This window comes from Callospermophilus lateralis, chromosome 7 (assembly GCF_048772815.1).
Source record: "Callospermophilus lateralis isolate mCalLat2 chromosome 7, mCalLat2.hap1, whole genome shotgun sequence".
Lineage (NCBI taxonomy): Eukaryota > Metazoa > Chordata > Mammalia > Rodentia > Sciuridae > Callospermophilus > Callospermophilus lateralis.
The window spans coordinates 80,463,397-80,483,140 of NC_135311.1; the positions used below are offsets into that span (position 1 = coordinate 80,463,397).

General features: G+C 35.9%; 1 protein-coding gene across 1 annotated transcript in view; it reads right to left on the reverse strand.

Annotated features, from left to right (window-relative positions):
• Ptgfr (prostaglandin F receptor) overlaps nucleotides 1-15,883 on the reverse strand; it is a 35,197-nt gene extending 19,314 nt beyond the window's left edge. Inside the window, exon 1 of the mRNA XM_076862934.1 lies at nucleotides 15,086-15,883. Coding sequence (XP_076719049.1) covers nucleotides 15,086-15,883 — 798 coding nt within the window. The remainder of the gene's footprint in view (nucleotides 1-15,085) is intronic.
• Between the last annotated feature and the right edge of the window lie 3,861 nt (nucleotides 15,884-19,744).

Below are 19,744 nucleotides of genomic sequence, written 5' to 3' on the forward strand. Positions count from 1 at the left end.
GCCATCAGCCACATATATGTTTGACCACATTTCATGTTAAGCCATGCAATTATGGTATTTTATTTATGAAAGACTGGATTTTCTTTAAGTGATTTTGGATGAAAAAATGTCTAGTAACCTAACTTTTGCATATGAGTGCTCTGACTTTAACTATAAAGGCACTATTTAGTAATATTCCATCAACCACCTGTACTTCAAGTCATGACCCCATGTTAATCTGCTCTTCATATAAGTTCATTTCCAGGCCTAAAGTCCACAAAGAAGGTTCCTGATTATTTCCCACAGACCCCAGTGCCCTTCAGTGGACAGGAAAAGTGAAGGTACTTCCAAAGGAGAAAACTTCACCCTTTTGGCTGAAACATAGGGAGAGTTCTTTGACCTTCAGGTGGGGGTTAGAGAATAACAAAGAAATTCCTCAGGACTGCTTGGGTTCTGTGACCTTGTCAGGATCTGAAAGCACAGAACACCATTCAGAAATCACCATGAAGCATGATTTATAATGGATTGCTGCTTGTCTCTTTATACTGTTGAGCAGATAAATAATCTCTCAGTTGAAGCTGATCGATTTGAACTTGAGTTTTGGCAAGCAAGTAAAACAAACCAAGAAGTCAAGAGAAAGGTGGTACATTTAACTAACACTAAGGTATGTTTATATATGAATGTCAATTCATATCCAAGGGAGGCATTTGACACAAGGTTGTTGATATAGGTAAAACAAGTTATTCAGTCTCTTTACAGCCACACATTCAATGGCTTCTTAAATTGACCATGTGGAAATCCACATCAGTCTAAAACTACCTAAATAATCAGACTGGCTTTTGTATTATGGTCATGTGACTTATATAGACAAATTTGAAGTTGGCAATTAGAAGAAGGTCAATGGCACACAGTAGAAATTACTCTTAGACAGACTGTTGTCATTTCTACCATCCAGGGATATTTTGAGCAAGCTGGCCTCTACATCCTTCATCCATACATCAGCCTCATGTGAGTTTAGAGAGAAGCAAGAAAAGGCAGAGATTCCCTCTAAATGCCATGCAGTTAGAACTGTTCAGTATTTTTTCCTAGACTGGCAGCAGCAATCCTTTATATTTTCATGAAATAAGAAAGAGTCTGCCTTAGTTGTCTTTGGACTTTCAGTGGAGGAAAGAAGCACCACACGTTCTTTAATAGCTTCAAAACCTGGAAGACTGCAGACAGTTTAAAATTATTTGGTATGTCATCTACTGTTCTGATTCAGATATAGCATAAGGGAAAAATATGGAAATTTTCAGTCATGACATATATCATTATAGAATTATATAAAGATTGAAATGTACTCAAATCTAATTCTGTTCACTGCAAATGAATCCAAGCACGATAGAGATGTCATTTGTTGTCTTATGCTACAAATTGGAAATAAGCTTGACAATAGGAAATGAAGAGTAAGAAGACATTCACACAGTTCATTATTTCTAAGTGTAATTCTAATCCAGCTTTTCCAAAAAGCTCCATTTCTAATTTAAACAGACCCAGAAGATATGCTAGATTGGAGGGAAATTCTCAGATATTTCTTCCTAGTGCTCGGATCTTGAGCAACTCCAAACCAAAACTAGGGTTGGATTGGAAGAGGGACAGACCAGTAATAGGGGTTGAGGACCACTGTGGTCAACATCCAATTCCTGGGACTAGGCAGAATCAACCTGCTTTCTAAAGTGGGAATTTATCCATGCTCTTTCAGCTACTGACCCTCTTTATTCAACTTCACACTTTGTAAATTAGTAAACTCAAGCAACTTTCAGAATACAGACAACAGAACGCAAATAGAAAAATTACACTACACATCAAGTTTTTTTTTTCTTTCTTTCTTTTTTGTCAGAATTCTGGAGGAAACCAAGAGGTACTGAGAGTCTAAGAGAAAAGGAAAGAAAATCTCTATTGGTTCTGTTCTGATCTGATAATTGTTTAATTCATTTAGGAAGAATGGAATTAATCTTTACTGAAAATACCAAAACATCTTACCAGTACAAAAGTCAACTCAATAAAAAGAATTGATGATATCATTCATTTCAGTATCTTACAGACTGAAATGGAAATGATTAAATACAAAATTAATTTTAAAGTCAATTTTCATAGTTTGGATTGAATATTATCAGAGACATGTTTTAAAGTAACAATGACCTTTTGGTTTAAGTAGATGATTGAACTTCACATTGTGCTATGTTCCTGCCCAAACTCCCATTGCAATGACCAAATAAGAAGTACCGTATATGTTGCCAATTTTGTCAAAGAAAGGAAAGAGTTATGAAGGGATCAAAAATAGAGAATAAGGGAATATGTGAACCCATGAAGTTCTCTGAAATGTAGAGTGGAGGCTGGCATACTCTGTGGGGGACAGTGACTCATTTCCATGCTGCATTTGGCGCAATAAAAGGAAACATAGCTACTCCCCACCAGAGCGAGGGCCATGGTGAATCAGAGGGAGGGCAATGCACCAGGTAACTCTGGACTGCAATAACACTTATAGCAAAACCACGAACTTTCCATCCACACACAAGAGGAAAACAACTCTCATTCAATTGCAAAATGCAAAAATTGCAATAAAAACAATACCAGATTTCTCTAGATAAATGTTGTAGAACTTTTGTAGAAAAGAATAAAAAAGACAGATGTGATGCATGGAAAGATATGAATAACAAATCAAGGAACTCTGATATTCTTGTAATAAGCATTTCATAAGGAAATAATAAAGTAGGCAGAAGCATAAGCAAAAAAAAAAAAAAAAGAAAGAAAATTGCTCTGAGGTTAAAAATCAAAATTGAGTCATTTTAAAAGAGTACCCTGAGTATAAGCAAAAAGTTTCAAGAATATTCCCACAGTAAAATAAATTTCAAGAATAATCCTACCAGCAACCTTTAAGAAAGGAAAAGAATTAGAACGATTTCAAGCTTCAGTATAGAGCTACATGAGCAAAACAAAGTAAAATAATGCTGACAGTCTTTAATAAAAAACTATTTGATGTAAAAATTCAATAATCAGCAAAACTATTAACCAAGGGAAATACATTTTCAAACATAATTTTTAAAGCCAGTCTTATTCTTCACATTAAAAGTCTCTCTTTATATCCAGCATATCTAGAAATCAACCAAAATCATAAACATTAGAATGGGGGAAATAAAATAAAAATGAAATTACAGAAATAACAAAGCCAGTAGAACAAAATGTCAATCAAATTCCACAGAATTGTCCAATGTTTATAACATGGTTAAGAAACCATCCAATGTTTAACAAATTTTATTAAATTCTCATTATGTGACAGAAACTACTCTGCATATGCAAAAATTAGCAAGAAGAACACAGCTATATCATCATGGAACTTCTGAAAATGTTGGAAATATGTGTAGAAAATGGAAAAAAAAAACAATCTGAATCTAAATACAAGTAGGATGCTCCTTTATAGTATTGCCAAAAAAGTTCCTCTGGAACCAACCTCCACTCAAATAACAACTGTAAGTTCTAGGATGGAAAAGAAAAATGCCATCACTACATGAAGACAATGGAGAGCAATAAAAAACAGTCAAATTCTGGAAGAGATATGATATATAGGAAAAAGATAAGTTTCCCATTCTACAGCTTCTAGCACCCCCCTGTCTGTGCCATGCAAAGTAACTAAAATCCTGATACAAAACCCACAGGATTTGCAGCCTGAAGAACCAGATAACAGAGTTCTGGAAATAAGAGAAGAACAAAGGGAAAAACCCCAATGTTATATATAAAATCTCACCAAATCTTGGGCTAACCCTTGAACCACACATGTAAGGGGCAGACTCCCATGCAACATATGTAAAAATGAAAGAATTTAACTGAAACTTGAGCTGCTTTCCAAAATAAAGTTTACAATTTGAGATAGATCAAATTAATTTCCTGTTAAACAGAAAATACTCTTTAGAGAAATATAACAGAATACAGTCATTCTTACAATGTGTGAAATATAATTCAATAATATTCAATGAAGAAATAGGAAAACAGGAGTTACTCTCAAAAGAAAATAGAATCAACAGTGATTGACTACAAAATAATAAAGAATTACCAAGAAATGTAAAAGAAGCTATTATACTTTACTTAATACAATCATATTTTTTCAGAGCGTATAAATTAAGTGGTAAATTTTTGTTTTGAGAATTTACCTATAATTAAAAGATTTTTTATGAATAAACATCTTAAACTTAAATGAAAAAATAGCCAGACTAAAAATAAACCTAAAACTCTTATCAAGAAAAACATACTGAAGTGATGGCAAATCATCATACGTCAGCTATATTTACATTTCTTAAATTTTTTCTAGTACATAAAAAGAATAATTTTCTGAAGAATCTCCATACTGCTTAGAAAACTTTAAATGGAACCACCATTTGACCCAGCTATCCCACTCCTCTGTCTATACCCAAAGGACTTAAAATGAGCATACTATGGTAATGCAGACACATCAATGTTCATAGTAGCTCAATTCACAATAGCTAGACTGTGGAAGCAACTTAGATGCCCTTCAATAGATGAATGGATAAGGAAACTGTGGTAAACATACATAATGGCATATTACTCAGCATTAAAAGAGAATAAAATCATGGCATTTGCAGGTAAATGGATGGAGGTGGAGAATATCATGCTAAGCTAAGTAAACCAATCCCCAAAAAACCAAAGCCCAAATGTTCTGATAAACAGATGCTAATCCATAATGGGGGGACATGGGGAAAAATGGAGGAACTTTGATGGGGTAAAGGGGAGGGAGGGATGTGGAGGGAATATGAGGACAGGGTAGATGGTGGAATGAGATGGACATCATTACCCTAGGTACATGTATGACTGCACATATGGTACAACACTACATCATGTACAACCAGAGAAGTGAAAAGTTGTGCTGCAATTGTGTACAATAAATCAAAATGCATTCTGCTGTCATATATACCTGATTAGAATAAATAAATTAATTTTTTAAAAAAGAATAATTTTTCCTTTAATTTTTTAAAATGGGTATAAATGTAGTGTTGAAAGTAGAAGATTAAATTTAAAAAAGAAAATTAGAAATGAATAAAACTTTTAAACTCTCAAATATATATATAAAAATAAATGGGGCTGGGATTGTGGCTCAGTGGTAGAGCACTTACCTGGCACATGTGAGGCACTGGGTCCAATCCTCAGCACCACATAGATTTTTTTTTAAATGATAAAAAAGGTATTGTGTCCATCTACAAATATATATAGTTAATAACTGCATGAAAAGATACTCAACATCATTAGTCAGTAAGGAAATGTAAATCAAAGCTACAAGGAGTTACTGTTTGACATCCACTAGAACAGTTATTAAAAAATAAACGAAAATAACAAGTGTTGGCAAAAATCTGGAATAATCAGGATTCTCATACATTCCTGCCAGAAATGTAATATGGTGTTGCCCCTGTGGAAAACAGTTTAGCAGTTCCTTTAAAAAGTAAATAAACATAGAATTATTACATGACCCAGAAATTCTACTCCTAGCTATATACCCAAAAGAACTGAAAAGTGGTACTCACATAAAACTTTGTACTCAATAGTCAAAGGGTGGAAACAACCTAAATGTCCATGAACTAACAAATGGTTTTTTAAAATGTGGTATAAACATATAAATTAATATCATTTAGTCTCAAAAAAGAATGATGTACTGATACATGCTACAACATAAACTTTGAAAACATTATGTTAAGTGAAGAAGCCAGACATGAAAGATTCCATCTATATGAAATATCCAGAATAGGCAAATCCAGACATAGATGAGGTTAGTAGTTTCAAGGAACTTCAAGGAGTGGGAAACGAGAAATGATTGTTCCATAGGTACAGGGTTCCTTTTTGGTGAGAGAAACGTTCTGTACCAGATAGTAGTGATGGTTGCATCGCATTGTGAGTGTCCTAAATGTTACTGAATTGCATCTAAGTATGTTAAAATGGTGAAATTTATGCTATGTGAGTTTTTCACAATAAAAAAGTAATAAAATTAATGTTTTCTTACTTTTATTATATAAAAACAATAATATTTTATATACAATAAAATCAAAACTTTAAAACTTTAGAATATAACTGATACAAAGCAATAATATGAAGAAATTTACCAATTTTTATTCAACCAATGACTTTGATGGTAAGATAGATCATGATTGATAAAAGGAATAATAAATTTAGCACAGGACTTAATAAAATGTGAAGAGAATGAGAATTGTACAGAAAGTTAAAGATATGAAAATAGGATGGGACAAAGAGTCCATAAAGATCCAAACACATATAAGAATTCCATATGTAATAAGCACTGGAGTTTAAAACATTTGCAGGAAGATCCTTCAATAAATAATTTGAATGCAACTGGCTAACTATTCAAAATGATAAATAGATTAGATACTTGTAAATTAAACTATGACCAATAAACCATAAATAAAAATGAAGGCACAGGACCAGAGGAACAAAAGAAATGAATACTGATACATAATCTTATTCTGGAAAAAAAGAAAAAAACATGTCTTAAACCTCAGACAAAAGGCAATACCCACAAAATAAATTATTGGTTAATTTCCTACTTATAAACAAAAGCACTAAAGTGAAAGGCAATTGCTTTTACAAGTGATTTTATAATTATTTTAATACATCAGAATGATCTGTTCTTGGCTGTCTAGTGTTCTTGTAAATCACGTAGGAAAATATAAATTCCCACACATTCACAAAAGAAAGGAGATAATGCTCAATTAACATAAAAGAAAAAATGTTTAATCACTCTTTCATCAAAGAATTAAAATAATACATTTTCCTTACTAGAATGGTAATAGTGGTCCAGATAGTGGGGTTTGGAGGATTTGTTTTAATTTAATTGGCAGTTTGCTATGTATTTTACAATTCAACTCTTTATATAAGTATTGTTGCTTAAGGCCATAAATATTATGAACAGTTAACTCACAGTGATTGTTATTCTAGTATCTAGAAGAGTGCCTGATGCACAGTAGATGCCCAATGTTTGTCAGTTCAGTTAATAATTACTTGTGAATGACCAATTTAGAAGTGACAGCTTCCTTCTGTAACACTCATTATTCATTCACTAGTAATTTCAAAACTGGCAAAATTATTAACTGGCAGCATTATCATTTAATAGTAAGAGAAACAATAATGACAACAGTATAATAACTGAAGAATATGGTACTTAGTATAAGTCAGACACTATTTTAATACTAATCTATTTAATCCTCACACCAAACGTATACAGTAGATGCTATTACTGTACCTATTTTTTCATATGAGGAAATATAAGCACATTGTAGTTCCATTCATATGGCCATGAAGTGAAAGAAACAGGAATGGTGCCTGGACTCCTAGCCACTACACTCTGTTGTCTCTCAGGAGCTAATTCTTCAGCTTTTACTTCACATAAGTTATAAGCTCTTTGAAAACAGAGCTTTATCTTTCACTGTGTGGTACCACTCACAACTCCATGTATAGTGCTTTAATACTAATGGTCTCAACAATTTTTGCTAATTTTGGTTTGATTCTAATTACTTGAAAATTAAGACCTTATAAGTTATAGAATTACAATTATAAATCACTTAAATGTTTTAATAGAACAAGATTCAAAAGATTAGTATCCCACATCTTTACTGCTGATGAGATAATGAAATCAGGAGTAATGATCTGAAACTTCAAGTGGAAGTGTCCAAGAAAGTTGTCTGAAACTATGAGCTTCTTCCCTTTCTTCCTAACTACAACCAGCCCTTCTTAATGGAGGAGAAAATAGAAAACAAATGAACTAAAAGCAAATGATTATTTTTAATCAAGATGGTAGGCAGCAATAATAGAATTGGATTGAGTGTTTTTAGGTTTTTTTGTGTATTTACTATGTGCCAATCATTTTGTAAAGAGATTTTAGGGAGATCAAACCATTTAATACGATAGTATCCTGAGTAAGTACTATCATTAGACTCAGTTCACAAATGTCCAAAATTAGCTTAAAGTAATCCCAGAGTCACAGCTAAGATGCAATAAAGCTGAGATTCAAGTTCTCAGCCTGTACTCAGCTAACATTATTCTCAAGGGAAGGCTTGATTGGGGACAGTGCACAAGAAGCTAAAATAATTGCTTTTATATAAACCAATTGGCTCTGTCTCCTTCACCATCCTACCACAACCACACTCTGGGTCAGCATTCCACAGTCTGAATTTTATTTGGGGATTCAAGAGCTGAGGAGTGAGGAAAACCACATCCTTGTCTGCATAAACCACAACTGTATCCATTCCTCTGTGGCATTAACACCCTTACACCCAGGAGCGGGAGACAGAATGACAAGTTTACACAAACTTTGAAAGGTATATTTACAAAGACCAAAGACAAATTTCTCCTATTGGATGAAGTCCTCCCTTAATACACATAAATATCATTGATGTATCAGGTCAAATTGATTGGTGTGGCTATAAGAACCTCTCCCAACATATATAAATTGAATAAATTTTATATACTTCCTATAAGTATCAGTCTGAACAAATATTATTAAGACTGGCAACCCTCAGAGATTTGGAAAGCATCAACATCTTAAATTTTTTTTTAAATGTGCTGGGTCTTACTATAAAGCCCCATACACATTACTCTAGAAGATTTTATACCCATGAGGGTATAAACCGAATCCACGTGTTTCTGATTTGCTTACTCTTAAATCATTCAAATAATGTTTTGTAAGTGCCATCTCCATCTTCATGACATCTTTGGGCATTTTTATTAGTCTTTCTCCTTAAAAACAGGAAGTCATGTTTTGCCAAGAATAAATGACCTTAAAATAACAAAGCATTTCAGACCACCATGCTCATTTTAAGCAACAGATTTTCATGTCATTTCTCAACCTGGCCGCATCTTTTTCCAATTGATTGACCTTCAATGGGTCAATTTTACACCACATATTTCCATGGAGGAAGATGATATTCTCTTCAAATGAGTTCAGTTTCAGTATACATAGCTCAATGTATTTATCTAATCAAACCTCAAGCCTATGTGTAATGTACCTTATACCTATATAAGGCATGGACAAATGAACTTCTGAATCATTGTCTTAAGGTGGACTCTTCAGGAAATAAACCGAGATAGAGCTCAGCATGCAGAAATCTTTCTGGAGGGTGGGAGACAGTGAGGGTAGTAGAATTGAACAGAAGCAGAGGTGCCCAGCAGGTGCAAGAAGCCCTCCACAGATGCCTCAGCAAGCTCTGAAGATGAATAGCTCTTCAGAAATGTTCCAAATGAGGTGAGGGGCACCTCGTATCTTCACAGTCACCTGTCACCATTCACACACAGAAGGACCACAGAGACAGGGATAAAACCTTGAGCAAGGCAGCCACCATTAGCTGAAGGAAATTTTTCCAACTAACACTCCCCTAAAAGGGGAATCTGAGTGGGGTACCACAAGATCCACTAAAAAGATCTCCCACATTTTTCTGGGAATTAATCATTAGTGAACATCAAACCTACCTCATCTTCTAGTCTCCTTAATATGAGGAATGGAGCTATATATATCATTCAATCAGCTGCTAAAGACATGACGTTAGCAAGGCCATTTTTCTGACCAATTTCAACATTGAGTGCAGAGATTTCATTTTATAACAATGAACATGCAACATCTGGAAGTCTTTATTCAAAATAATTTACTCCTCTTGTCCCATGACATGACTCCCTCAAAGATGAAACACCAATAAAAAATAAATATATCATGAAAAAAATTGTGTGGCTGTAGAGAAAAAGTCAGTGCTAAAGACAATGGGGCAAAATTAATCTAAATTTCTATTACCTAATATTTTCCTTTGCCTCAGTATTTTGCATTCAATACTCAGTTTATTAGTTTACTCATTCAGCAAACACTGATTAATGACTCACTATCTTTAGAAACTAAAACACAACATAGAACCTTGCCACCAAGTACACTGAGACCAAGAGAGAAAATGACACATCAACAAATTGTAGTAATGTCATAAAAGTAAAATACCAAAACTAATTCACTAGTTTGTGAAATTTCTCTAGATGCTCATAAAAGTCCTAAATTCTAGCTCCAGATTTAAACTTCATAGTGCAGGAGATTCTCCTGGACAGACTCTACCTCCTGTCAATACCCTTAGGGAACCTCCAAACAGAGACTTTCCCAAGCCTGGTCACAAATTAGAAGCATTAAAAATATTCCTGGGGCCTAATAATCAAATCCCAATCTCAGCCATGAAGTGAATTCAAAGTAGAAACAAGTGTAGTCACCAAACGAAACCTCCTTCCCATGAAATTCATTTAGCAAATATTTATGGATACCATGTATGTGCGTGGTATTGCTCTAGGAACTAGAGATGTAGCAATCAACAAGGTCTCCCCCTTCAAGGAGCTTGCATGCCAGGGAAAAAGCCAAACCCCCAGATGAACCAAGAGATCCATACTATGTGATCAGATACTGACAAGTGCTATGAGGGAAATAAAGCAAAGGTAAGGGAGAGAGGAGAAGAGAAAGTTTCCTTTCTAAAATAGCCTAAGTAGAGGAGGAAATATCTGAGTTACCAGAAAAGAGAAAGAGAGAAGCCACAGGAATGCCAGGAAGAGAAGGTTTCAAGCAAGAGACCACCAAGACTGGGGTGGGGGGACTCCCACATCTCCCAGAACCACTTCTCTGCTAGCTACTATCATTGTCTTCATGCCCCTTACTCCATGCCCACCCCAAAGTGAGAATAAACCAACAAGATCCCATTTATAAAAGAGCCCACTTTGTTTTAATTAGGGTACAATACATTAGAAACCCTCTTAAGTGGTATAAATCAGATCCAATATTCATTAGCTAAATAATTTTTTAACATGGAAAATAATTTAGCAATTGTGAATGGAAACATATAAAATGTACACTTAAAAATCAAAAGTCAAAATCTACATGTGCAAGAGAACATTTGGGTAAAGTAAACTACAAAAGAAATCATTTTCTCTTTATAGCCTCTATAGTTTTCCCCTATTCAAAATGATCCTGTATCCCTTAAGAGATGATAAAACAAACAACTGGCCTTCTAGTAAAAGATAGCTGAAGTTTAACAGTTCACAGGTCTACAGTTGTTGATTTAGGAAACATTAAAAATTATCATTGGTTTCAGTATTTGCTTAACTCCTACCTACAAAACTCAGAATCCATATTCTGGTCAATCATTTCCAATCTCTTGACATTAATACAACTTAAGTTACGTCAATCAGTCAACAAGTATTTAATGTTCTGCTAAATTGTTGAAATACACATAGCAATAATAATAAATCGCTTTTAGTGTTATGTGTTCTAGAAACATAGTATTTAAAAGAACCATTACATACATAAAGACAGAAACAAAGAATATTAAGAAAATGTTCCTTGAAGGTGCTGGTAAATATTCCCCCATAAAACAGAAACATCAAAAGAATGTCTTTAAAATTCGGTTGTGGCTCAGTGGTAGAGCACTTGCCTAGCACATGTGAGGTATTGGGTTCCATTCTCAGCACCACATAAAAATGAATAAATAAAATAAAGGTATTGTGTCCATCTACAGCTAAAAGAAATACTTTAAAAAAAAAGAACATCTTTAAGATCATTTACCAAGAAAAAAAATAATTTACCTGTGAACCACACAAGATAATTTTAAAATTGCTTTTGACTCTCAAAAAATTTGAAGTTAATTTGTTTCTACCTGGCACTGTAAGTTAAACGGCTATTGTAGTTTCTTGCATTTTTCAGTTAGGACTGTAATTCAATGAATTTATATGTGTTAAGCATGTTTACAATTATGAAACCCAGACATTGTAGATTTTTAAAAGTCAATAATAAGTTATGTTTTAAGAAAATGCAATGTTTATACAACATTTCTAAACCTCAATTCCTTTAGGGGGAAGAAAACCACATTTTCCCCATTGGGGGAAAAAACAGTACATTGTTTCTAATTTCCTGAGTTTGGGGTTCTAATTCATATTTTGAGTATATTTTCAAGTGGAAATAATTTCATCTTCATGAAATTTTTCTGAAATGTTTGTAGAGAGTTTATAGGACAGTGGAACTATTCTGTATGGTACTACAATGGTGGACAGATGTCATTAGACATTTGTCAAAACCCACAGAATGTACAACACAGAGAACTTTAAGATAAACAACAGACTTTAGGTAATAATAATGTATCAGTATTAGCTTATCAGTTTGTATTAAGTGTGTCCCACCAATGCACAATGTTAACAATAAAGGTCACTGCAGGCAGAGAGGGGGGTTATAGGTTAACAGTACACCCACTCATTTTTCTACAAACCAAAACTACTCAAAAATATTAAAGCCTATTATAAAAAGAATTCAAATAAACATCACAATCATTTTACCCTTGTATTGGTTAAATAAAATTCAATCTGTAAAACTAATAGTCAATATAAGTCTAAGCAATTTTAGAAATTATGCCACTATTTATTTTTGATACACTATATCCTATCAAGCACAGACACAAATATCTGCACCTTTCTCATTTCCTCCTCTTAGTATATGCAACTTTATTTCAGAGTGAGGCTTGAAAATGACAGTGAACACAGGTAAAATAATGCATTCAGATGTTCATTCAAGTCACAAACCCAATCACTCAAACTGATCAAACATAGAGAAAAGGCACATGCTGCAAAGTAGCACATTGGCCTGAAAGCTGTCACCATTAGAGTAATCTATGGGTATCTAAAAGCTTGGTTTTTACATGTGCTTTGAAAAGTAAGAAGCATTTAAAACACAAACTGGGCATGATGGGTGGCTCCATCATTAACACCTGTGCAAATCCCCCTAGACATTTGAGGAAAAAGAAAAATGCTTCAACTGAGGTATCAGTGGTGGGTAATCTGGTGTTTTCAAGCCTGAGTCTCTCCCAAGAGTCACATTTACACCTGCCTGATGACCTTTACTGAATCCTTAAGGCACTTGTGTTCAGATCACCAAACTTGTAAATTTCTTATTCAGAAATTACCGTGAAGACCTGTCTTCATGAAAGGAGCAAAGAATGCAAAGAATCCTTGAGACAATTCAAAATACCAATCCATTAAGGAGTACCTGTGGTATACCTATTACACATCTACCACAGAAATAATTTCACACTTAAAAGCATTTTAGAAGTATTGACAATGGTGTCATAGATGTATCAATAACTCAGTCAAACAGACAGCAGAGCTCAGAAAACGTTTCATGAAAATGAAATTGTTTTTCCATTAGAAAATACACCCAAAATATAAATTAAATCATAATGTCTATTCCAACAATGAAAGAAACCAAAATATCAGGAAAGGAAATTAGAGAAAAGAACAAATTCAACATATTCAAGACAAGAGAATAAAATTTTACTTTCTTAAGTCAATCACTCCTATTTCTCAAAGTCAAAAGCCAGAACTAAACAGAATTTTTAAGATGCTCAGAACAAATAATACAAAACAAATGATAACTTCCATTATCCAAATTGTCTCATTTAATGCACCACCTCATTGCTTTAAGGTTTCCTCCAAAGCTATGACTGTTTTGAAAGTTTCTGTAATATTTTTGAACACTTCCTTTCTGTCTTCATAGTCCCTTCACAACCCAAAAATCAATTTTAATTCACTCAGACTCCCTTATTATTTTTAAAAGATACTTTATTTCAAGATTTAATTTAGAAAATGAAGAAGAATCATTCCCCTCATGAAATTCTGTTAGTCAAGCAGCATAAATTAAGATCCCCCAAAAGGACCACTGACGTGGTTCCAAATGTTGTTAAAACTGATCTTCGTTATTCAGTTCAAACAACTATGCTATAAACGTAGATCAATCAAACAACTGTACCATAAGCAGAAATTTCTAATCCCTAACTTCAGCCTCACCTCTCCTTTTGCCTCACTTACACCTTTTTCTAACCTGTATTATTGTCTCTGGATGCCAGCCCACTTCTTAATTTTTGCAGAGGAAGTAATGAAAATAATCTTTGCTGTCACTTGCTCCCAACAGAAGGATTTTTTTTTCTTTCATGGCATGCTGTCACTCTTTCCATCATAAAGTTAAATGTTGGGAGGAGTTAAATTTATATTATTTTTCATAAATGTTGTTTCGGTTTTCTTTTTCTTCTATCTAGAATGTCAAGGAATGATTTGTGTTTGTTTCTAATCCCTAACATTAGCCTTCATTTCCAAATTAAAATACCAAGCAATCTCTCTCTCTCTCTCTCTCTCTCTCTCTCTATATATATATATATATATATATATATATATATATATAAATTATATATATAAATTTATATCTGCTGGCTATTTAAAAAAGAAAGAAAAAAATAAAGAAAAAAGGAAGAGTCTCTGGTCCTCCTGTCAATCATACTTTTCCCAGGCTATCAGCATTGTTTCCAGGATTAACGCACTAATGATTTCTACACTTCAATTATCCACACGGTTCACCCGAATAATTAACCATCTGAAATCACCATATTTTACAAGTTGAGACCTAGTCATTACATGTGTAAAAGAATTCAGTAGCTACTAGGCTTTGTGTGAAAATTAAAAGTCTAGATTACTTTCTGTCAAAACTTACTGGATTCTGATCCAATGTTGTATTATAGTTGGTCATTTTTTAGAAAGTAATCATATTCAGTATATTAAAAATACATTACTTATGGGGGATGGGGTTGTGGTTCAGTGGTAGAGTGCTCACCTAGCATGCATGAGGCACTGAGTTTGATTCTCAGCACCACATAAATGTAAAATAAAGATATTGCGTCCACCTAACACTAAAAAATAAGTATTAAAAAATGCATTACTTCTGTAAAACTACTTTACTTCTACTGTACTGCATTTAAACAGGTAACACCATGCTTAGAATTGTTTAGTAACACATTTCTTTGAAATCAAAGCCTATGAAAATAGAACCAAGTATGTAAATGCATAGCTTAATTCTAAGCCAGAGCTTGAGTGCTGAAATCAGTTTTGAGTATGAGGAAATGCTGGCATTTAAAAGTCTGAAGTTCCAAACTAGCAACTTTAATAAAGACAATAAACTTTATATCAAACATGGAAAACACAAACTTTCAAAACTTGAGGGTCTTACCAGAAATGGACTCCAGCAAATGCAGGAGACACACATTATAGCCAGGAGCTGGATGACCATTTCAAAATGATGAGACCTGCCTTGTCTGTGCTGTTGACTTTTAAATTTAACTCTTAAAAGTGTAATTCCTGTAATGGCATTGCACAAGAAGGAAACACCAAGGGCCAAGAGCCCCAGAAAAGAAAAAAGTAGAAGATAAAATCTATCTTCCCAGTCTTCGATGTGTTCAGTATTGTAGAAACACCAAGTCCTTGATGCTTGAATTTTATAGTCTCGATGCCCAAGAATAGGCAGCAAAGCTATAAAAACAGCGAACAAGCACACGCCGCTCAACATCATTTTCACATGTTTGGATGTAATTTTTGTAGAATGAAATATTGGTTTGGTGACTCCGATACACCTCTCAATCGCCATCACACTGCCTAGAAAAAGTGGGCACAAACCAGAGAATACCATAGAGATACCAAAAACACTGCAAAGAACATTTGATTGATCAAAGCGGATCCAGTCTTTATCAGACGCATATACAAAAACTGCTATAGTTCCATTGATGAGATGACCAAAGAAGTCTGTGATTACCAGGCCACTGGCCAAAAGCAGAAATGATGCCTTGGACTTCTGTCTAAACCTTTGATATGCCTTCATGAGAATGGCAATGGCAAGGCTGTTTGACAAGATTCCCACTGTCATGAAGATTATTGAAAAAAACACTGAAAGCCGGTTTTCTGTCTGGCAGGTTGTATTTGAAAGGAGCCCAGCTGCAGGAGACTCTGGTTGTTTGGAATTGTTCATGGACATTGTTGTGGAGTTAACAGCTGGCTCCTCAAGTCATCTCTCTCTCAAAACTGTGCAGGTTTGCAGTCCAGACATCTGTAGCATAAGAGAGAGAGAGAGATTATAAATACCAAATTGCTGATCATCTGACCCTTAAAACCAAAGTACCCCAGCACCCTGTGGTGGGATTGGATTTGTCTGGCCTATCATAAGCAAGATTGCATCATACTGAAAGTAGCATCCATCTGTTTCTTTTTTCTTTTCAAGATTAAAAAAAAAAAAAAAAAAAGCCAAAATTGAGAGCTCTTGGTTAAATATCCTCCTAAGGCTTCACTAACACCTTAAAATTTTAAAGGTGTGCAAAATACTAACAAGAGTAGATTTAAAGCCAATAATTTTTTTAAAGCATAACAATCTATTTAAATCATTTTAAAATTCCTGCTCCTTTCTCTGAAGAACTTTGTCCTCAAACTTCAGATTATCACCAAGGTGAACCACCTTGTTTGTCAGGCAGACGTATCAATCTTCTCTAAAGTTTGGGAGGGGGACCAACAAGCTCATGTTAAATGGAGCACATAACACCAAACTACACACACATTGACTCTTGGAAGTCTGAGCGGTGAATCTCTGGGAAGGTTTTTCTGATCTAGTTACCACCTGTGCAGAAATCCTGGTTCCTGATGATGAAAGGGAAGGTCCTTGTTTGCTCTAGGCACAGCTGCCTAACTGCTGTTAAGTTACAGCTTCAGAGGAGCAACATCCAATGCGAATTATTTCTTTGTTGCTCTTTCCCCAAGGGATTGAGTCCTGAGTCACAGACACTAGATACTACCACAACCACCCTGCCTGGAGTTGATTCCATCGGCGTTTCCCAAGTTGCTTTCCGGGAGGCTGGGAATTAAGAGGCCAGCCTTTCCTGGGACCGAAACAGCCCCAGTGGAGACGGCTGGGCTACCCGGAGGGCGGCTGCCTCCTCTAGATCTTACTCACAGTTCTACTTTCCCCGGTCTCTAACCCCGCAGCCCCCAGGCTTCTGCTTGCAACATCTTCCCTAAACCTACTAAGTTGCTGAAACTTTCTGCAGTTGCTCAAACGCCAGAAGATTGTATTCCCTTATACCCTGGGGGGCGCCAAAGGCTTACCAAACTTCTGAGCCAGCCCGGGTGAGAATAAGAACTGTCGCCCGCAAGGAACCATAGGGAGAGAAGGCGATCTTCCCCTTTCCCTATTTCCCTCCTCTGAGACCCTTTCTACCTGGTCCCCATCCGCCCAGCTCACAATCGGGACCGGTCAGTCCGAATACCCTTCTTTCTTAGTCTCCGCAGTTGGGGAATCTGGTCCAAACTTGTTGCCAAGAGCAGCCTAAGGCGCCTTCCAGCGCAGCGGGCTGCATCTATCTCCCGGCGTCTCAGGGAGAGGGTGGGTTAAACCCAGGGTGGATTGAACATCCAGAGGCAGATGCGTGGGAAAGATGGTTACCTCGGTATTCTGGGCGGCCAGCAGGGCTATCGCGGGAGCCCCAGAGCGCTTAGCTTGGTGCGCCATGGTGAGTTCAGCCTCTCACCGCCGCTGCCGCCGCAGGTTTCAGGAGCACAGCGCAGCGCTCCTGCTCCAGCACCCGCTTGAGTCCCGCCGCTCGTACCCTCTGCGTGGTCGATCCTCTCACCGGAGATTTGCTGGCTGCGCTCAGCCCCTCTGATCCCTCAGCACCTAGGGACGCTTGAAGCCAGGGAAGGATGGAAGGCGCGGGTGACCTCCGCCCCTTCTTCTCTCTCTTCTCCGCCCCCTTTTCCACCGAAGAGGGACTGGGAGAGACTAGGGCAGCGCGCTCAGATGCTAAGGCCACCCCATCTGCAGCAGAGCTGCCCTCTCAGCCACCGGACTAGCTACAGAAAGTTTTATTTTAAACTCATTTTCAAAATAAAGGGGCCATTTCTGAGGATTCAAGAGAAGAATCTGGAGAACTGAGGGAAGTCTAGAGTCTGTCGGGCTGTCAGATGCAGCTTGCAGAGGAACTCCTTCCAAATCCAGCCCGAAAAGGATAAAGAAAGCGGTTAGAAAGAGACTGCGTGTTGGCGGGAGAATATTGTATTAGATCTCCCCGGGGCAGTGAAAAACAGGTATCCACTCACGTGTTGTAAATGAAGACACAGCCCTAGAGTGTACCCCAGTCCGAGTACTGGACGTTTTTCCTGCTGTCTAAGGAATGAGAAGGGAAAATGGGTGAGTGACCTTCAGTGATTATTAAAACCCACTGGTGAGAGAATTCCTAGTGATACGTATACCCCCCAAAAAAAGATGTACATCTAACAAATTTTGTGGAGGTCAGTTTATAATGAATATTCATATTTCATTAACAATGATTATTTCTTTTGATTATATCACATTGTCTATATATCTATTAACTGTGTCTCATTTTTTTTCCAGCTTAAAGCTTAGGTGAATCTATGAGACTTTTGTTCTTTTTACTTTAGTAAAATGTCGCCACCACCTATGTGAAAAACCAGTGCCACATGAGAATAAATGCCATTGCTCTATTCTGGAATCAGAAGGAGCCTCTGAATTCCTGGAAATTGGAAAGGATCATAAAATGCAAAAGTGAGGTCAAATAAGTTAGCCATTAACTGTAGGAAAAAATGGATGCAGTTTTCCCCTGTGGTAGATATTGAGATTTTTAAAATTGATATAATCATAACTTGTAAAATAAACTGTTACTTAGACATGGCCAAAGAAGTGAATGTTTTGGTTAATTAAATATTCTGGTTAGTAGAGAAATATTATACCCAGATGGCCAGCACCCAAAGAACAACTGGGTAATAAGCCACACTGAAAATGTGAGCGACACAGAACACAGCTCTTTCCTTTAATAACATTTCATCACATTTCATTGCAATTATGGTTTTGCTTATGTCTCTCCCACTGAAATGAATTCCTACAGGGGTCTCATTCATCTCTCTATCCTCACCTAGGATAAGGTGTGATCACCCAACAAATGTTGTTTAAATTAATAAATCCTACCAGTAATCATTTCTGGGATTGTAGTCCTGCATCTTGAAACTCTCAAGCTTTCACTGGAGCACCCAACAACAGCTGCTCTAGCTACTGCATTAAAAAAAAAAAAAAAAAAAACAATCTTATTAACTCAATGGCAAATCATAACATTAAGCCAGGTGCAGTGGTGCACACCTATAATCCCAGTGGCTCAGGAGGCTGAGGCAAGAAGATCATGAGTTCAAAGCCAACCTCAGCATAGCAAGGCAATAAGCAATTCAGGGAGACCTTGACTCTAAATAAAATAGAAAATAGGGAAGGGAAAATAGGCTCAGTGGTTGAGTGCCCCTGAGTTCAATCCTTATTACAAAAAAAATCATAACATGAATTATATATTTAAAAGAATATTACTTTCTTTTTCAAAGTACTGCATAAATCACATTATATTTTAAAATCTACTTTGCATACGTTATTGGAATTCCTATTTTAGAATCCACTCTCTAATCAAGACATATTTCATCTGCGTATTAACAAAAGATCCTAAGCACCTACATAACTTCTCCTTAAGACAGAAGGCATTACTATTAGTAGAGCAAGTTCCTAATCTGTAAGGAAGAATAAACAATTAACTACCTTCAAAGAAATACAGAGAGAGAGAGAGAGAGAGAGAGAGAGAGAGAGAGGTGTGTGTGTGTGTGTGTCTGTTTGGGCTTAAGCAACCCAAACCTGATCCTCTAGTCATTGTCCCCAAAGATGGGACCTTGAGAACTGGTGAATCATCATCACATGAGGACAAATAACAAACCAAAAATCCATGGGAGGAGAGGCTCCTGAAAAGCAGTATAGTTTAATTACTATTTCTGAGAAGTGGCACTCTATTAAAACTAATCATTT